Source organism: Mobula birostris, chromosome 2 (assembly GCF_030028105.1).
Source record: "Mobula birostris isolate sMobBir1 chromosome 2, sMobBir1.hap1, whole genome shotgun sequence".
NCBI lineage: Eukaryota > Metazoa > Chordata > Chondrichthyes > Myliobatiformes > Myliobatidae > Mobula > Mobula birostris.
In genome coordinates this window covers 161,722,088-161,737,123 of record NC_092371.1, presented here as the reverse complement: position 1 = coordinate 161,737,123, position 15,036 = coordinate 161,722,088, and the positions used below count along the sequence as shown (strand labels likewise).

General features: G+C 38.9%; 1 protein-coding gene across 1 annotated transcript; it reads left to right on the top strand.

Moving 5' to 3' along the window:
- Positions 1-5,637: 5,637 nt before the first annotated feature.
- ptp4a1 (protein tyrosine phosphatase 4A1) lies at positions 5,638-10,489 on the top strand. Its single transcript, XM_072250597.1, has 5 exons — positions 5,638-5,927; positions 6,793-6,885; positions 7,176-7,306; positions 7,937-8,011; positions 8,916-10,489. Exons 1-5 carry the CDS (start codon positions 5,823-5,825, stop codon positions 9,031-9,033), a joined length of 522 nt encoding a protein of 173 aa, XP_072106698.1. The 5' UTR covers positions 5,638-5,822; the 3' UTR covers positions 9,034-10,489.
- Positions 10,490-15,036: the final 4,547 nt, after the last annotated feature.

The window sequence follows — 15,036 nt, the reverse complement described above, 5'->3', positions numbered from 1 at the left end:
CTGCGACTATAGAAAGATGGACTTGGATACTTGATTTTGAGAGTGTCTGCAAAATCTTTCACATGTGATCAGGGTTTGGGTGGAGCTGTTGTCTAAAGGGAAATACCTGAACTGCACAAGTTATCTTCTTACAAAAAATAAACTTGTTCATTGTCTTGATTCATTAGTTTTGGTTCTTGGTGCTTAAATCAAGTTGCTTGAGTTCAAACATAATTTGTCACCTGGTTTGTTAGCATATTTGTAGAATTGTTGACATGATTTTCACTTCTGGCATATAGGTGAAAGTGGAAACAAATTATAACTGTCTTTGACCATAAAGGGAATCATGGTTCTTTGTGAGAATTGGTTTTAGCTATTTGAATCCCAAAAGGCCAAGATATTTATGTACTATACCTATTGCAATAAAATCCGAACAGGATTCAAGAACAATGCAAGGATGATAATGACTAGCTTTGTAGGTGTAAGTAAAGTATTTGCTGGAATTGGGCAGAGCTGGGGAGCTGTTCATGAGAAAACATGGTGGTATTCACGGTATGTTATCTACAGCAAGTTTTAGAGCTTGAACAGATTCAGTTTTGGAAAGGGCAAAAATTGCTATTGGACATGAATACTATGATGAGGATTTAAACTCAAAGCAATGCATGACCAGATAAATTTGAAAATAAATATCTCTTGATCTTTGGCATTCCTTTTTTTTTGAATTTCAAGCAAAAATTTAAGGCCTATGCAACTAATTGCAATACATTCTATATACATGTCAGACTGCAACCATGGTAATTGACCACTTCTGTCTGAAGAGGATGTGTTACATTGCTGACATTTGCTGTTCTTTTTCCCCTTTTACAGTGCTTGTTTTGATCACTTGATTTGGTTGTTCCTAAACTGTAGTTCTTCAATTTGTTTTCTTTACTCCTATCATCAGCCACATACCCTTTTAATCTCTTTCAAACAGTAAAGCCAGGGGTCAAAGTGGTTTTCATTCATACCATTTTACCAGTCTGAACTTTCTGTGATATAAACAGTACATGCTGGATATACTCAGAAGATTCTAATGTATCAGAACCAACCATTGTCAGACATGACCTGTTTGAATGAAGCTGAGTTTGCACCTTACTTCTGTGCACTTGTCATCACTAAAATCATGTAACGTGCATAGTATTTTGTCTTGTCTGCAGTGCAATTTGCTTAATTGGATTGTTACTGTCAGAAGAACCAGCCATACTCTCTGCATTTCTTCCACTCCCATTCCAATATTCTTTCTCTCAACTGCATGATGGAGCAATTTGCAGCAATGTACCATCCTGTAAATCTTTGGTACGAGAGGAAAGCACAACTAGAGAAACACAAGTGGTCGTAGAGGAGTTTCACACTGTACGAAGGTTATGATACCATGCTAGGCATCTCTTCAGTATTCATTGGTTGGGTTGCTTTGTTGCTCAACTCAAAAATGGAATGCACTGGGCTAATAGGTATGTACTGAACAAACTGCTATTTAACATACTGGAAAAGATTACTATCACTATTTCAGCATTTAATTACTGGTAAATTATAAATCGCCACGAACTCAACCTGTGAGTTGGGCTTCATTTAGCTGCTGTGTATGTTTTGATTTTTTTTTAACCCGCCAGTGAGCAAGTTGATATTTATTTTAACTTTTTACAAAAGTTCAAATCACCTTAGGTAGTTTGGTTCCAATGAATGGCCATTTTTCAGGCACAAGTTCTGTGACCTTCATGTAGTTGATGTCCTCTTTAATAATGATTAGTATTGTAATTTGGTAAATTCCTGATGTAAATTAGATAATTCAGTTTACACCCAGTTTAATTCTTTTGTCAATTGTTCGAATGTAGGCCTTTTTTCAATGTATTGCTTCATATCTTGTGTCTCATGACTAATCTACTCTTGACCAGTATTCAGATCTGAAGCTTTGAGCCATTTAAGGCTTGTTTTTGACCCCTGTAGGTTGGTCATGGTCATTTCACTGGTATGAAAGTGGAAACAACATGTTCTTTTCTTGAGCTTCGCAATTTGTATTCAGTGATTGGTCCTTCGGTACTTTCTCTATTAGACTGTTATATTTATTTTTTATATTTTAACTTTTAATCCCATTTGATAATGATTTGCTGCATTTCCATATTGGTTGCCGTGACCAAAGTATCCTTTTTCAGAATTCATTGTACGCTGCAAATACCTTGCGCGTGCTCTCGCAAACAGAAGAAAATAGGTTTATTTTCATTTGGGGATATGCATTGGTTAGATGCTAACTCCTCAGATTTTGCTATAGGATGCTGTAGAAGACCTCCTTTTCCAGTCATGCACAAAAATTCAGTCGTGGAACTCAGTGCCTTTGGAACTAAGAAGGATGCAACTGATGGCAAACTACTGGGCTAACTTGCAGGGGCACAATGATTCTCACCCTACTAAAGGAGTGTTGCAGGAGTGCTGGGAAAATGGGAGGTTTCAGAGGGATACCTTTAGTTGGGTAGGGAATGATATCGCAAAAGAATGTGGTGTGTTTGATCTGAGGATAAGTTCTTCAGTAGTTTATCCGGTTGTAGCTCCATGGAAGCTTGTATGGCCTGACATAGACTGGCATTTGTTAGAGGTAAAAAGGAAAGAAAAATATAAAACAGATTTGGTAAATGCATTTAACTGTCATGTGATGGAAAAGTATAGTGATTATACTCACATTTATACGGATGGTGCGAAGGAACCTGAAACAGGAGTGACAGGGTTTGGGGTGGTAATACCAGCAAAAGAAATTGGAATCAGCAGAAGAACATCTAATAAGTTAGGGGTGTTTACTGTGGAGATGCTGGCAGTGTTGGTTGCGTTGCAATGGGTGCAGAAAGCCAGACAAGCCAAAGCATTGATATGTTCAAATTCATCCTCAGTTCTAGCAAGTTTAAGGTCTTTTCACACAAACAGTCGGCAAGATGTACTTTATGAAGTCCTTCAGTTAGTTACAAGAATTGCAAATCAGGGAGGTCAGGTAAAATTTCTATGGGTTCCAGCACATGTAGGGGTGAAGGGGAATGAGAGGGTGGATGAGTTGGCAAAGAGGGCGTTAAAGAAAGAAAATGTATCACATTAGTATCAGTAAAGCAGAGGTTAAGTGTGTAATCTGGGAAAAAGTCAACCGAATGTGGCAAGAAAGATGGGACAGGGAGGGGAAAGGGAGGCATTTATATCAAATACAAAAGAGTGTTGCAGTTACTAGGGTAGGTAATGGAAACAGAAGAGAGGAAATTGTGTGGACTAGGTTAAGGCTGGGGCATTGTGCATTAAACAAAACATTGAAAATGATAGGGAAACACCAGACAGGATTGTGTGAGGAATGTCAGGAAGAGGAGTCAGTAGAACATGTAGTTCTGAGTTGCAGGAAGTATGGGATACAGAGAGAGATGATGAGAAATAAATTAAGGGAGTTGGGGATGCAGGAATTCACATTAAGAGGGTTGCTGGGCATGGGTGAGAGAGCACAAGTCTGGGTATTTTTAGCATTTTTAAGGGGTACAGGGTTTTTTTTATAGAATATAACGAATAAACAGGAATAGGATACTAGGATGGTCAAAGATGGGAGGGGGAAGTGTAGGCGTGTGTGTGTGTGTATATATATAATGTGTGTGTGTGTGTGTGTGTGTATATATAAAAAAAATGTGTGCGCGTGTGCGCGCGCGCGATTGGGTGAAGGGATTTAGAATGTATGTCTAGTGCACATTCTGGAGCAGAGGGTGGCGGTAATGCACCATTAAGCTGGATGCCAACCGCCGTAAAACAAGATACAGACAGACAGAACTCAGGGGTGCATGTGATCTTCACTTTGATTTTATTCTTGGTGTCTGAAGTGGAATGTGAGCCATCAACATTGGTTAGGGACCACTTGGTTGTCTAAGGCTTTCTATCATTTGATTGGAAGGCAAAGTCTTCTATCGTCAAAGTTCACTGTGCATGACAGCAAGCAGAAGTACCCTTTGTTAAAATCACTATTTTGTTAGTGAGGTTTATATTAAAGGCTGTAGTCATACAACATGGGAGCAAACCCTTTGGTCACCTGAGTCTGCTCAAGTCATCAAGCATGCTCTTGTACTGATCCTACATTATAATTGTCATGCTTTTCCTGTGTTCCCACTGAAACCCCCAACCCCACCTGCGATACCTCCTTACACAAGGGGTAACTTGCAGTTGACTTACCAACCTGAATGATTCATCTAATCATCTAGATGGTAGCTATTTCCTTGTAGTGCTGTATGTTGGGCAAGATTATTTGGAATATGCTGTAGATGTGCTTATCTCTTGAACAGATGTAGATGTCCGCACAGCATTCAGTGAGAGTTTAAGTACATTTAGGCGTGCCACATAAAGTTATTTCTTGTCTACTTTGCTTCCATTTGACAATTTCTTTTTATAAATTTACATACTTCCATCAAAGTGCTCAGTTTCATGTAAGGTGCTTGTTTTGCTGTACATAGTTAAAAGATTCTCAGCAAGGTTTCAGGGTTTGAAGTGATGAAATCAGTTGTAACTAGATTTGATGCAATCTAATATAATTGAATGCTATGTTATCCAGTTGGAATTAATTTCCTTGTCTTGCTTTAACAGTGCTAATCTTTGTATTCTGTTGCATTAACAGAATGGAGAAGTACTGAAACAGAGAATTGTTGAAGTCGAGCTCATCTACTTGAAATGTATTAGTGTTAGGTGATTCAAAACCCTTCTAGAAATCTTCAGTGCAGTCTGTGGTTTGAAAATGCGTATTGAAGCGGAATGAGATTGGAAATGAACTTCCTAATGGTAACATAAAAAACACAGGACTTTGTACACAGAGTTACACTCCATTGGTTTCTGCCTGCCTACTGACTTTTAATCTGCATTCCAACATCTTGTTGCTGGAGGAACAAACATTGTTATTGTGTATATAAGCGCGCGCGCGTGTGTGTGTGTGCACGTTCGTCCATTCTCACTGGTCATTTGCATGGAATTCAAATCACTATTAAATTGGAAGTTAATACGTGGACATTCAAGACAAAGCTTTTTTTGTCTTAAGTAGACAGGTTTGTGGATTTGCATTTTAAAGTCTAATTGTAGAGTTCTGATGGAGGAGCAAGTAAAATCTGTAGCTTTAACAAAATGCTTTTGCCAAGTAGATATCCTGGATGAATTGATTGGCTTTGAAATGGTATTTCTAATTCTGAAATTATCGTTACTCAATTTTCTTGATACATTTAACTGTATTAGTCAAAGCCTTGACAACTTCCATCAGACCAGTATCGTATCAACATGTTTTTATTTGTAGTTACTAACTTTTTATTGGAAGATTTTGAATATTTTACTGTTACTTCCACTTAATATAGGAAAAGAAAAATGTACACGTCCAATAAAATGTTCTAGTTAATGTCTTTTTCTTTTCATTGCAGCAGTTCTGTGGTGTTCTAGGTCACACATTTATGGAGTTTCTGAAGGGCAGTGGAGACTACTGCCAGGCACAGCACGACATCTATGCAGACAAGTGAACTGTAGAAGTCTACTACTATTCCACTTAATAAACCCCCTCAAGAGCAGATTACCAGCAACTGGGAGTAATAGAAGAAGATTCATTGGAGACTGTATCTGGATGGGGTAACTCAAGTGGGCTGTATTTTTTGTTGGTCACAGTATTACTGGATTGAAGATTTGCTGCTTGTCAAGAGCTTCATCAAAAGCCTTCAAAAGTGTAAGCACTTCATTGGCGGTGGAATTAGACAGAACTGAACCTTTATTTTCAGCTTTTTTTTGCCAGATAGTTTTTTCACTTTTTAAGATTTGTGCATTTTTATAAGAAAATGGCTCGAATGAATCGCCCAGCACCTGTGGAAATTACCTACAAAAACATGAGATTCCTGATCACACACAACCCTACCAATGCAACCTTAAATAAGTTCATAGAGGTGAGAATCCATTTTGAAGGAATTAAATGTTTATCATTTAGTATTCTGGTAATTTTCCACTCATTGGATTTGCCCTCTTCCTGGTGTTTTTGTCCCACTAACAGAAATAGTAGTCTCAAGTTTCTATATGGATATGTAGTTTACCAACAAAATGTCGAAATGCAATTTGCACAGACCATATGATCATTGATGCCATTGTGATCCATGTAATGCTCTTGGGGGTTGCTCTTGATTTTCTTTTATCTCAGTTTTGCCTGATGAGATTATTTGCCACAATTGATCTTCTGAAGATCAGAATCATTGACATATGCAATGTTTCTGTTTGAAATTGGGTATAGTTCAGCTGTAGGACACTGCTCTTTGACAGTTGCATCAGCCTGCTGATGGGTGATTGGGACACTAAAGCAGTTAAAGCTAATAGAGGAATAGATGGTTTCTATTTATGGAATTTGTGTCTGGGCTTTGGAGTTTTAAGTTGCCCCATGACACTAATTCAGTTTACTCATTGACACTGAGAAATTTCTAGATAAAATTTGATTGAAGTTCTTTCCCCATTCAGTCCTTTATAGAAGACTGTTCTTTTCATGTGTCTTTTAAAGCACATCCTTGGATAATTGAGCCATGAAAGTTGCAATCTTTAGTTGAGTATTTAGTTGTACTCCAGAGCAAGTGCTCATTGAGTAGCAAATACTGCAGTTTGAAAGTAAATGGTGAGTTCAGGAAACATTGAAGGCTTAAAACCCTTGACTTGGAATAGAGCAAAATCCAGGGGGCTAATTAGTAAAATTTTGGATAAAAGCAATACATTGTGCTGGTTGCTATCAAATCTACCATGGGTCTTTTACCATACCAAATGATTTTTCAGGAATTGAAGAAATACAGTGTTACCACAGTTGTTAGAGTATGTGAAGCAACTTATGATACATCTCCAGTTGAAAAAGAAGGCATTCAGTTTTTGGTGAGTAAAACTGATTTTAGTTGTCAATTGTCATTTCTGTTTTAATAACTCTCAAGTGCTAAATTGGTGTATATTGCCTCACATTGTTAAACCTTCCTGTAATTCCCCTTAATTGGCAGAAGACAATTTTACAAATTACCTTGGTTTATACTCAATAGATACATAAAGGATGCCAAAATACAAGTCCAATTAGCAAAAGCTTTGGCACAAACTATATTTGGGTAATGGATATGTTGATATAAACTAGTAAATTGGCTTATTTAAAACAATCGGAACTGTCTCTTTAACAGGACTGGCCCTTTGATGATGGTGCTCCACCTTCCAACCAGATTGTCGAAGATTGGCTTAGCCTTTTGAGAGTTAAGTTCCGAGAAGAGCCTGGTTGTTGTGTTGCTGTCCATTGTGTGGCAGGACTTGGACGGTGTGTATTTTACATTCTTTAATGCACAGTCTTTGGATAATGCCTATATTCTTCATTTGTATAGAATATTTCAGAGGAAATCCTTGTTCTAGAGAGGAGGGGAAAATGTCATTGGAACAGAGAATTAATTGTTGAGCCAAATGTTAGCCTAGTCAGGAAGGAAGATGGAGCAAGGACCAAATAATGAAGCACTCGAATGCGGACATTGTGAATGTTTTGTTGACATTGGAGTAATATTGGTACATGGTTCTAAGAGAATCTTATGCAACCATCTCAAATAATCACTAATTTCCTTAAATTTGGTTTGATCTCACTATTTTCCATGGAATTCTATCAAGGGGTCATAAGATGCCTGGAGACTTTAGGGTACAAGACTGGTGTATATTGATTTAAAGGCAGCAGGGAAGAGTAGAATTCTGAGGCAGATCTCTTCTGAGAAAGGTCCAACAATAAAGCAATTAGTGGAGCATAACTTATTTCAACTACTCTGTAGTGGGAATTGCTTTATGATTTATGGGGAATAAGTTTCTGGGTTTATAACAGGTAGGTTTGGAAGCATGATGGATGTCACTAGCAATTTTTAAAGTAGTGACATGATGTAAGATAACTGAAATAAATGTTTTTAAACAGAGCTCCAGTTCTGGTGGCCTTGGCGCTAATTGAATGTGGCATGAAGTATGAAGATGCCGTTCAGTTCATTCGACAGTAAGTGAAGTTTGTATTGTCCAGCAAAATCTGTGCTGATATGAAGTTATTTTCAGCAAAAAAATCATAAGTTCCAAAGAGTTAACTTGTCAAGGAACTTCACTGTTACCAAAAGATATGAAACTGATCTTTTAGTGTTAAAGTATTGATGTATGCTATGCATTGAGTTGATATCTATTTCATCACTGCATGCATGAAAGCAGTTGTTTTCTCACCCTTTAAGAAATTTGGAAATGTTGCTTCCCGAACATTGCATTTTCAACTATTTTCAAATGCTCCCTAGTAAATTACTAGTTTGTGCTAAATATTCCTTTGAGAAAGAGAGAGGGGGAAGCTTGTCTTACCATTTAAAGTTCCTTTTCCTATTAATTTTCTTGCAACATACAAAGAACATGAACCACAAGTTCCCCACTCTCTTCCTCTGCTAATTTTACTTCTCATCTTACCAATATAACCTTTAACTTCTCTTTACTTGTCATTTAATGTGTACAGTTTGAAGTATGTGTGCCAATTACCTCTTTGGTGCCTCACAGACTGTAAAACGTTGCTTAAATGGTAGCATTGGATGTATTCCCTCACCACCCCGCCCCCCCCCCCCCACCATCTCCTTTCCTAAAAGACACTTAAGCATTAGCAAAGAAAACCCAAATGCTCTAGGAATATGGCAGTTATCCCATATGCTGTGCATATCATCTATCCACTTTGTTATTACTGCTGGGCAGAATTGTTACTGCTTGATCTAGTACTTTTAGAACATAAAGCATAAGTAGCTAAATACAGTGATTAATGTTAGTATTGGAGAATGTAGAATAACTGAAGGACTTTGTTTTAGGCAATTTATTGAATGGTAGAAAACTGCCACTTGCATGGAAGCACTTATAAAGCTTTTTGTATTTTAAAACAGGAAACGACGTGGGGCCTTTAATAGTAAGCAGCTCCTGTACTTGGAGAAATACCGTCCCAAAATGCGTCTGCGCTTCAAGGATTCAAATGGTCATCGGAATAACTGCTGCATCCAATAATACCAGAGGATTGATCACTTAATGCATTTGAAGGCATTGAAGATGGCCAGCTTGGCTAATTCAGCAGAAGAACGTAAAGTTTTTAGATGTGCTTTGTAATGTCTACTGGTGCTTCCTTAGGAGTTGAGCGACGAAGATGATGTTTTGTTTTAAACCCTGAGATTCTTGCCTTCAAATCCACTTCTTGTGAGCTTAAAAAGTTGCTGCTGTATGTTTCTGAACTAGAATAAGAGGGTCCCTCCACAATTGGTTTCAAAGTATAGACTCTTGTCCACATTAATTGTTTTAACAGCTGTGAAATACAGCATGTATACCTTTGCTGTTTACAGATGTGAAGTAGAGTGGCTAAATTAAGCAACAAATTGCTGCCACAATTTATTTACGATGTTCCATATGTCTGTAAAAAGTTGGAACCTCTTGAGCAGTACCTCCCTTCTCACTTCCACCCTGCACCCTGAGACACTGTGCATTGCTAAACAATTTGTTGGCTTTTTGATATCTCATTGAAAGTTTGCCTGAATTGGTCAATGCTACATGAATCGTGTACAGAGATCCTTCAATTGAGTGTTCTGCACGCTAACGCCAAAAGATTTAACTCTGCTGGCTGATCATGATATGTTTCAACACTGTTTACATGCCCTCTCACAGTCGCACTAGATCTAGTTGCTGCACAACAGATGTCTACGTTACTTCAAAAGAAATTGTTAACTTAAGAGTCAACAGTACATTTGAATGCCCTCTTATCTATATTATAGTTTCAAAAAGGCTTAATGCATTTTAGTTGAATCATAAAATATACCATTCATTCAAATCTGTCCCTTTGTCACACTAGGGTCCCAAACGTTTTGGTTCACTCAAATGCATTTTGCAAAGCTCAGCATATAGAAGCACACACGAGTTTTAAGTTTTCAAAATGAAGCCTTACTGGCACTCCACAATTGATCCAAAGAGAGAGCCTGAGACAATGATTTGGCGGGGGGGGGGGGGGCGGGGTGCTATCTAATATTGGTATGTTGCCTTTTGTGTTGTGCAGAAAATGTACACTGGGGTGTGCCTGTTACATACAGAGTAATTGTTTTTTTAAAGGTAGAAATGCTTTGTTGTAGCTAAATTCATATTGTACAGTAACTTTCTGAAACTTGTAATCTTGATGTAATATTGGAAATTTACCAACTTGTCAGAAGCATAATTTGAGTTTCTGCTTAAACTATGCAGGCTATGATGTCTGTAATATTTTGTATGCCTTTTGATTGCATAAGTTAATACTTGGATACTTGATCATTTAATTATGTAATTTGAAGCAATGTTGTATTAATGTTAGATAAACCATATTTATACTGTCTTGGGAGCGTGTGGTATAGTTCTGTGGGAGAAATAATTTGCCAGCATTCACCAGCTTGTTTAAAATCTAGTGCGAGAGCTTTGTCATCTGAAATAAAGTGGGGGAAAAAGCAAATCTTTGTAAGTGGCCTTTTTGTTTGCAGATTTTGTTTACTTCATGTTTGAAAGATGCATTTATTTTGGGTCCAGGCAACTCAAAATTGGAAGATTTGAGAACTTTGTTCCATGTTAAAATTATAGGATTTAGCCTGAATAAGTGAGCTTCTTTATACTGTGATCTGGTAACTTGAACTATGCTGATACTAGCATTTGGTTATTTTGAGTTTCTGAATTTAGAAACTGAACAGTTTCTTTAGATTTTCTTCATTACTTTCATCATCTGATGAAGACTGTTTAAATGGGTTGACTATACCTGACAAAGCCTAGCAGCATCAAGTTCAGGTCAGTGACATGCATAGTAAATTCATTTCAAAGCATTTCATGTAAAATGTCGGGCCTGTGTTTCACATATACATACATTGCACTTGGGTCTCTGTATAAAGGAAGAATCTGCTTCATCCTTTAACTTTTGACTGCAGGTAACAAGTGGTATATCAATGGTAGTTCAAAGGTCCAATTTAATGTCAGAGAACTGTATACAATATACATCCTGAAATGCTTTTTCTTCAGAACCATCCACAAAAACAGGAGTGCCCCAAAGAATGACAACAGCTAAATGTTAGAACCCCAATGTCCCCTACCCCCCCCCACATGTAAGCGGCAGCAAGCAACAATCCCAATGGCAAATAAAACATCAGCACTGCCACCAAGCACACGAGCGTGAGCAAAGCAATAGAAAAGACAGATTTTGTTTTTCACCCGGTATGCAACATACCACAGGCTCTCTTTCCCTAATAAGGGAGAAGGAGGTGCCTCTGTTTTCCTAGCTAATGGGGAGACATAACAAACAACCTGGTGGTTCACAATGTTAAAAGTCCATTATGTCGCTTTTTTCGAGATCTGTGCCTGAAGATCTTGGGTTTCCAGGCACACAGCCGTAGATGTTTTGACTCCCCTGATGACACACGGGACACCGAACCTTGATCTGCCTGTCTCTAGAGCCCTGAGATCTTAGGTTTCCGAATATGAGCCAGACTCTTGGGCCAAGCGCTTGGTGTGCCAAACAGCGGCCAGTTATAAAACCCTGAGCATAGGTCCCATTCCCACAAAGAACTGAAGTCAGCATGTAACTCCAGGTCAGGTCTTCAAAAGAGACCTGAAAGGGAAAAATAAAGATATTACAGATGGAAGTAGAGCTGTTTCAGAAGTTGCAAGCAAAGGAGCCTCTGTTTGGCACCATCATTACTCTGCTCCACCTCCTTTCAGTTTGTTATGTCTCTAGTGTTAAGTTGCACTATGGTATATGTCACCGTGCTGTTAGTTTGCATGGGCTGTCTGGGGAGGGGTAGCACTTCTGAAGGGGCTTGTCATGTCTATTCTAGGGCTACTCACTTTGGTCCCAACTGGACACTAACCTCTCACTTGTGGCTCCAAGTATCTGTTTGCATGTGACAGTGGCCACACCTTGGTACCCCACTTCAACAGCTGGGCTAAACCAGGTGAGGATACCTGGAGGGCCTGCTGTTGATGGACAACCACAATGTAAGTTATAGTTCTCAATATCTGGCGCGAATTCACTTATGAATGTCTGTTGATGGCTCCTTTGGTGGTACCGTGTATTCTAAGAGACCTAACATCACTAACATTGCCACTGCACCAAATGCTGTGCTAATTAGAAGTTTTCTGATGACTCTGCCATAGTTGAATGCATCAGTGAGAGAGATTAGGCTGAGTACAGGGCTATGGTAGGAAACTTTGTCACATGGTGTGAGCAGAATTATCTGCAGCTTAATGTGAAAAAGACTAAGTTGCTGGTGGACCTGAGGAGGGCTAAGGTACCTGTTTCCTTGGGGGTCAGTGTGGACATGGTGGAGGATTACAAATACCTGGGGATATGAATTGACAATAAACTGGACTGGTCAAAGAACACTGAGGCTGTCTACAAGAAGGGTCAGAGCCATCTATTTCCTGAGGAGACGGAGGTCCTTTAACATCTATTGGATGATGCTGAAGATGTTCTATGAGTCTGTGGTGGCCAGTGCTATCATGTTTGCTGTTGTGAGCTGGGGCAGCAGGCTGAGGGTAGCAAACACCAACAGAATCAACAAACTCATTCGTAAGGCCAGTGATGTTGTGGGGATGGGTCTTATCTCTCTGATGGTGGTGTCTGAAAAGAGGATGCTGTCCAAGTTGCATGCCATCTTGGTCAATGTCTCCCATCCACTACATACTGTACTGGGTGGGCACAGGAGTACATTCAGCCAGAGACTCATTCCACTGAGATGCAACACTGAGCGTCATAGAAAGTCATTCCTGCCTGTGGCCATCAAACTTTACAACTCCTCCTTTGGAGGGTCAGACACCCTGAGCCAATAGGCTGGTCCTGGACATTTCCTGGCATAATTTACATATTACTATTTAATTATTTATGGTTTTATATCGCTATATTTATACTCTATTCTTGGTTGGGCAACTGTAATGAAAACCAATTTCCCTTGGGATCAATAAAGTATGACTATGACTAATTAGGCAACATAGGGAACAACAGTTACATGCCAATAACTTTTCAAGTCATTTTATGTTGTATTCTACTGTTCTGTGGCTTGGATAAATAGGGGTACATATACATTTCTGTGGACTAATCTTTGACCAAAAAATGTGCATCTTCACCAATTTTACATGTTTTGTATATAAATTAATTTACACGGACCCTTCCTGATGCTTTTTAAGCTATTCAAATAGTTTGTAGGCATATTAGGGTGGGAAGTTCATCTGTATTTAAGTATTTATTGATCAAAACAAGCCATTTCATAAGTTTCACCTACAAATTTTGTAACTGCAACCTCCTAAGGTAATAGCCTTGTAGGTGGCTGTCCAGCACTTTGATTTTACATGGACTGCCTTTTCTCCACAAGTCTAAATTAAGAACATACACAGTGGCCACATTGTTAGGTACAGGAGTGAAATCTGATCTGGTCTTCTGCTGTAGTCTGTGCACTTCAAGGTTTAACGTGTGCATTCAGAGATGCCCTTCTGTAACACCTTTATAGTAAGGTGGTTATTTGAATTACTGTCACCTCCCTGTCAGCTTGATCTAGCCTGGCTATTCTCTGACCTCTCATTAACAAGGCATTTTCACCCTCAGAACTGCTCTCAATGGATGTTCATTTTTTGCACCCTGCTCTAAGTACGAGAGACTTGTCTATGAAAATCCCAGATCAGCTTGAGATACTCAAATCACACACTGGCACACTGTTGGTGCCTTTAAAGGTTCTCCTTTTTAAAATTAGGATATTTAGTGCATCAAAAGTGACTTGGTCGGTCCTGATTGTAAGTGAAGTTTAAACATTCACTAGGACTATCCCAGTTCTCCCTGGGTGCTGTGGTATCCTCCATACCCACAACTGAATTTTAGTTTAGTTCCACAGTTGCTGTGGAAGTTTATTGATTACGTGCTTTAGATTTTTTAGTTTAGTAGTTAACTGGTCTGCTGCCCCAATGATATTAGGCTATAATTTGATTACCTGTTATATGCCATGGATACAACAAGTGAAAAACCCTGAATATTACTGATCCTCTATTTTTGCTTGCCACCCTTACAAACTAGTCAAATACTCCAGTGCATTTATTATCGAAAATGCATAAATTATACATAGATTTGTTTGCTTATAGGCAGCCACAAAACAAGAAACCTGAAGAAGCCAATTTTAAAAGTAAAAACTGTAACCACAGCACGGCGGGGGGGGGGGGGGGGTGGGTGTACATGCATCATGTAAACAGAAGCAAATGACAGCATTCCAAATCAGACTGAGTCTTCAGATCCACTCCCCAGAGCTGCTGAAGTAGGCCCAAGCCTCGATTTCAGTTCATCATATTAGTGGAGCAAAAATGCTGCAAAACTCAAGACAACAGCTGCTGAATCGGTTCACAGCCTTATCGCCACAGAGAGGAATGAGAGTCATCAAAGAGCAAGTGAAATCAACCTGACCCTCGGGCTTTCCAGACCACCTGGGCTGGCGTTTAAATCCTCCAAGCACCGGGTAGTGCCTCACTCTAGGACCCAGATTGTTCACTCTCAACATTGACAACAATACCAACACTATCTTGAACATTTTGCGTCTCAGCTTTGTGATGAACCTACATGACACCTCCTTCGAATCAGCTTTGCCTCCAATTTTAGTCAAATTTCTAGCATTTCGAAATACTAGTGAGCTGTCCCACACGTTAGATCATCAGTTTGCACAATGCAGGAACAGGGAGTGCTATTGCCTTATAACAACAGTGACAAACGTCTTTGATCTTTGGTGTGGTGTGGATTTTGCATACTCTAACTTATGCATTCCAAGTGCTTGAATTTCCTCCCACATCCTACATATTGATTGTTTACTGTAAAAGAAATTACCCTTATATTGGTTGATGGTAAAAGAATTGGAGAGAAAGGGTAAGTTTGTAGGAAAGATTACATGCAGAATGGAAAATCAGATACACAAAATAATCTGCAGATGCTGGGGTCAAACCTGCTGAGTTCCTCCACTGTGTTATGGAAAATTGGATTTCTGAGAG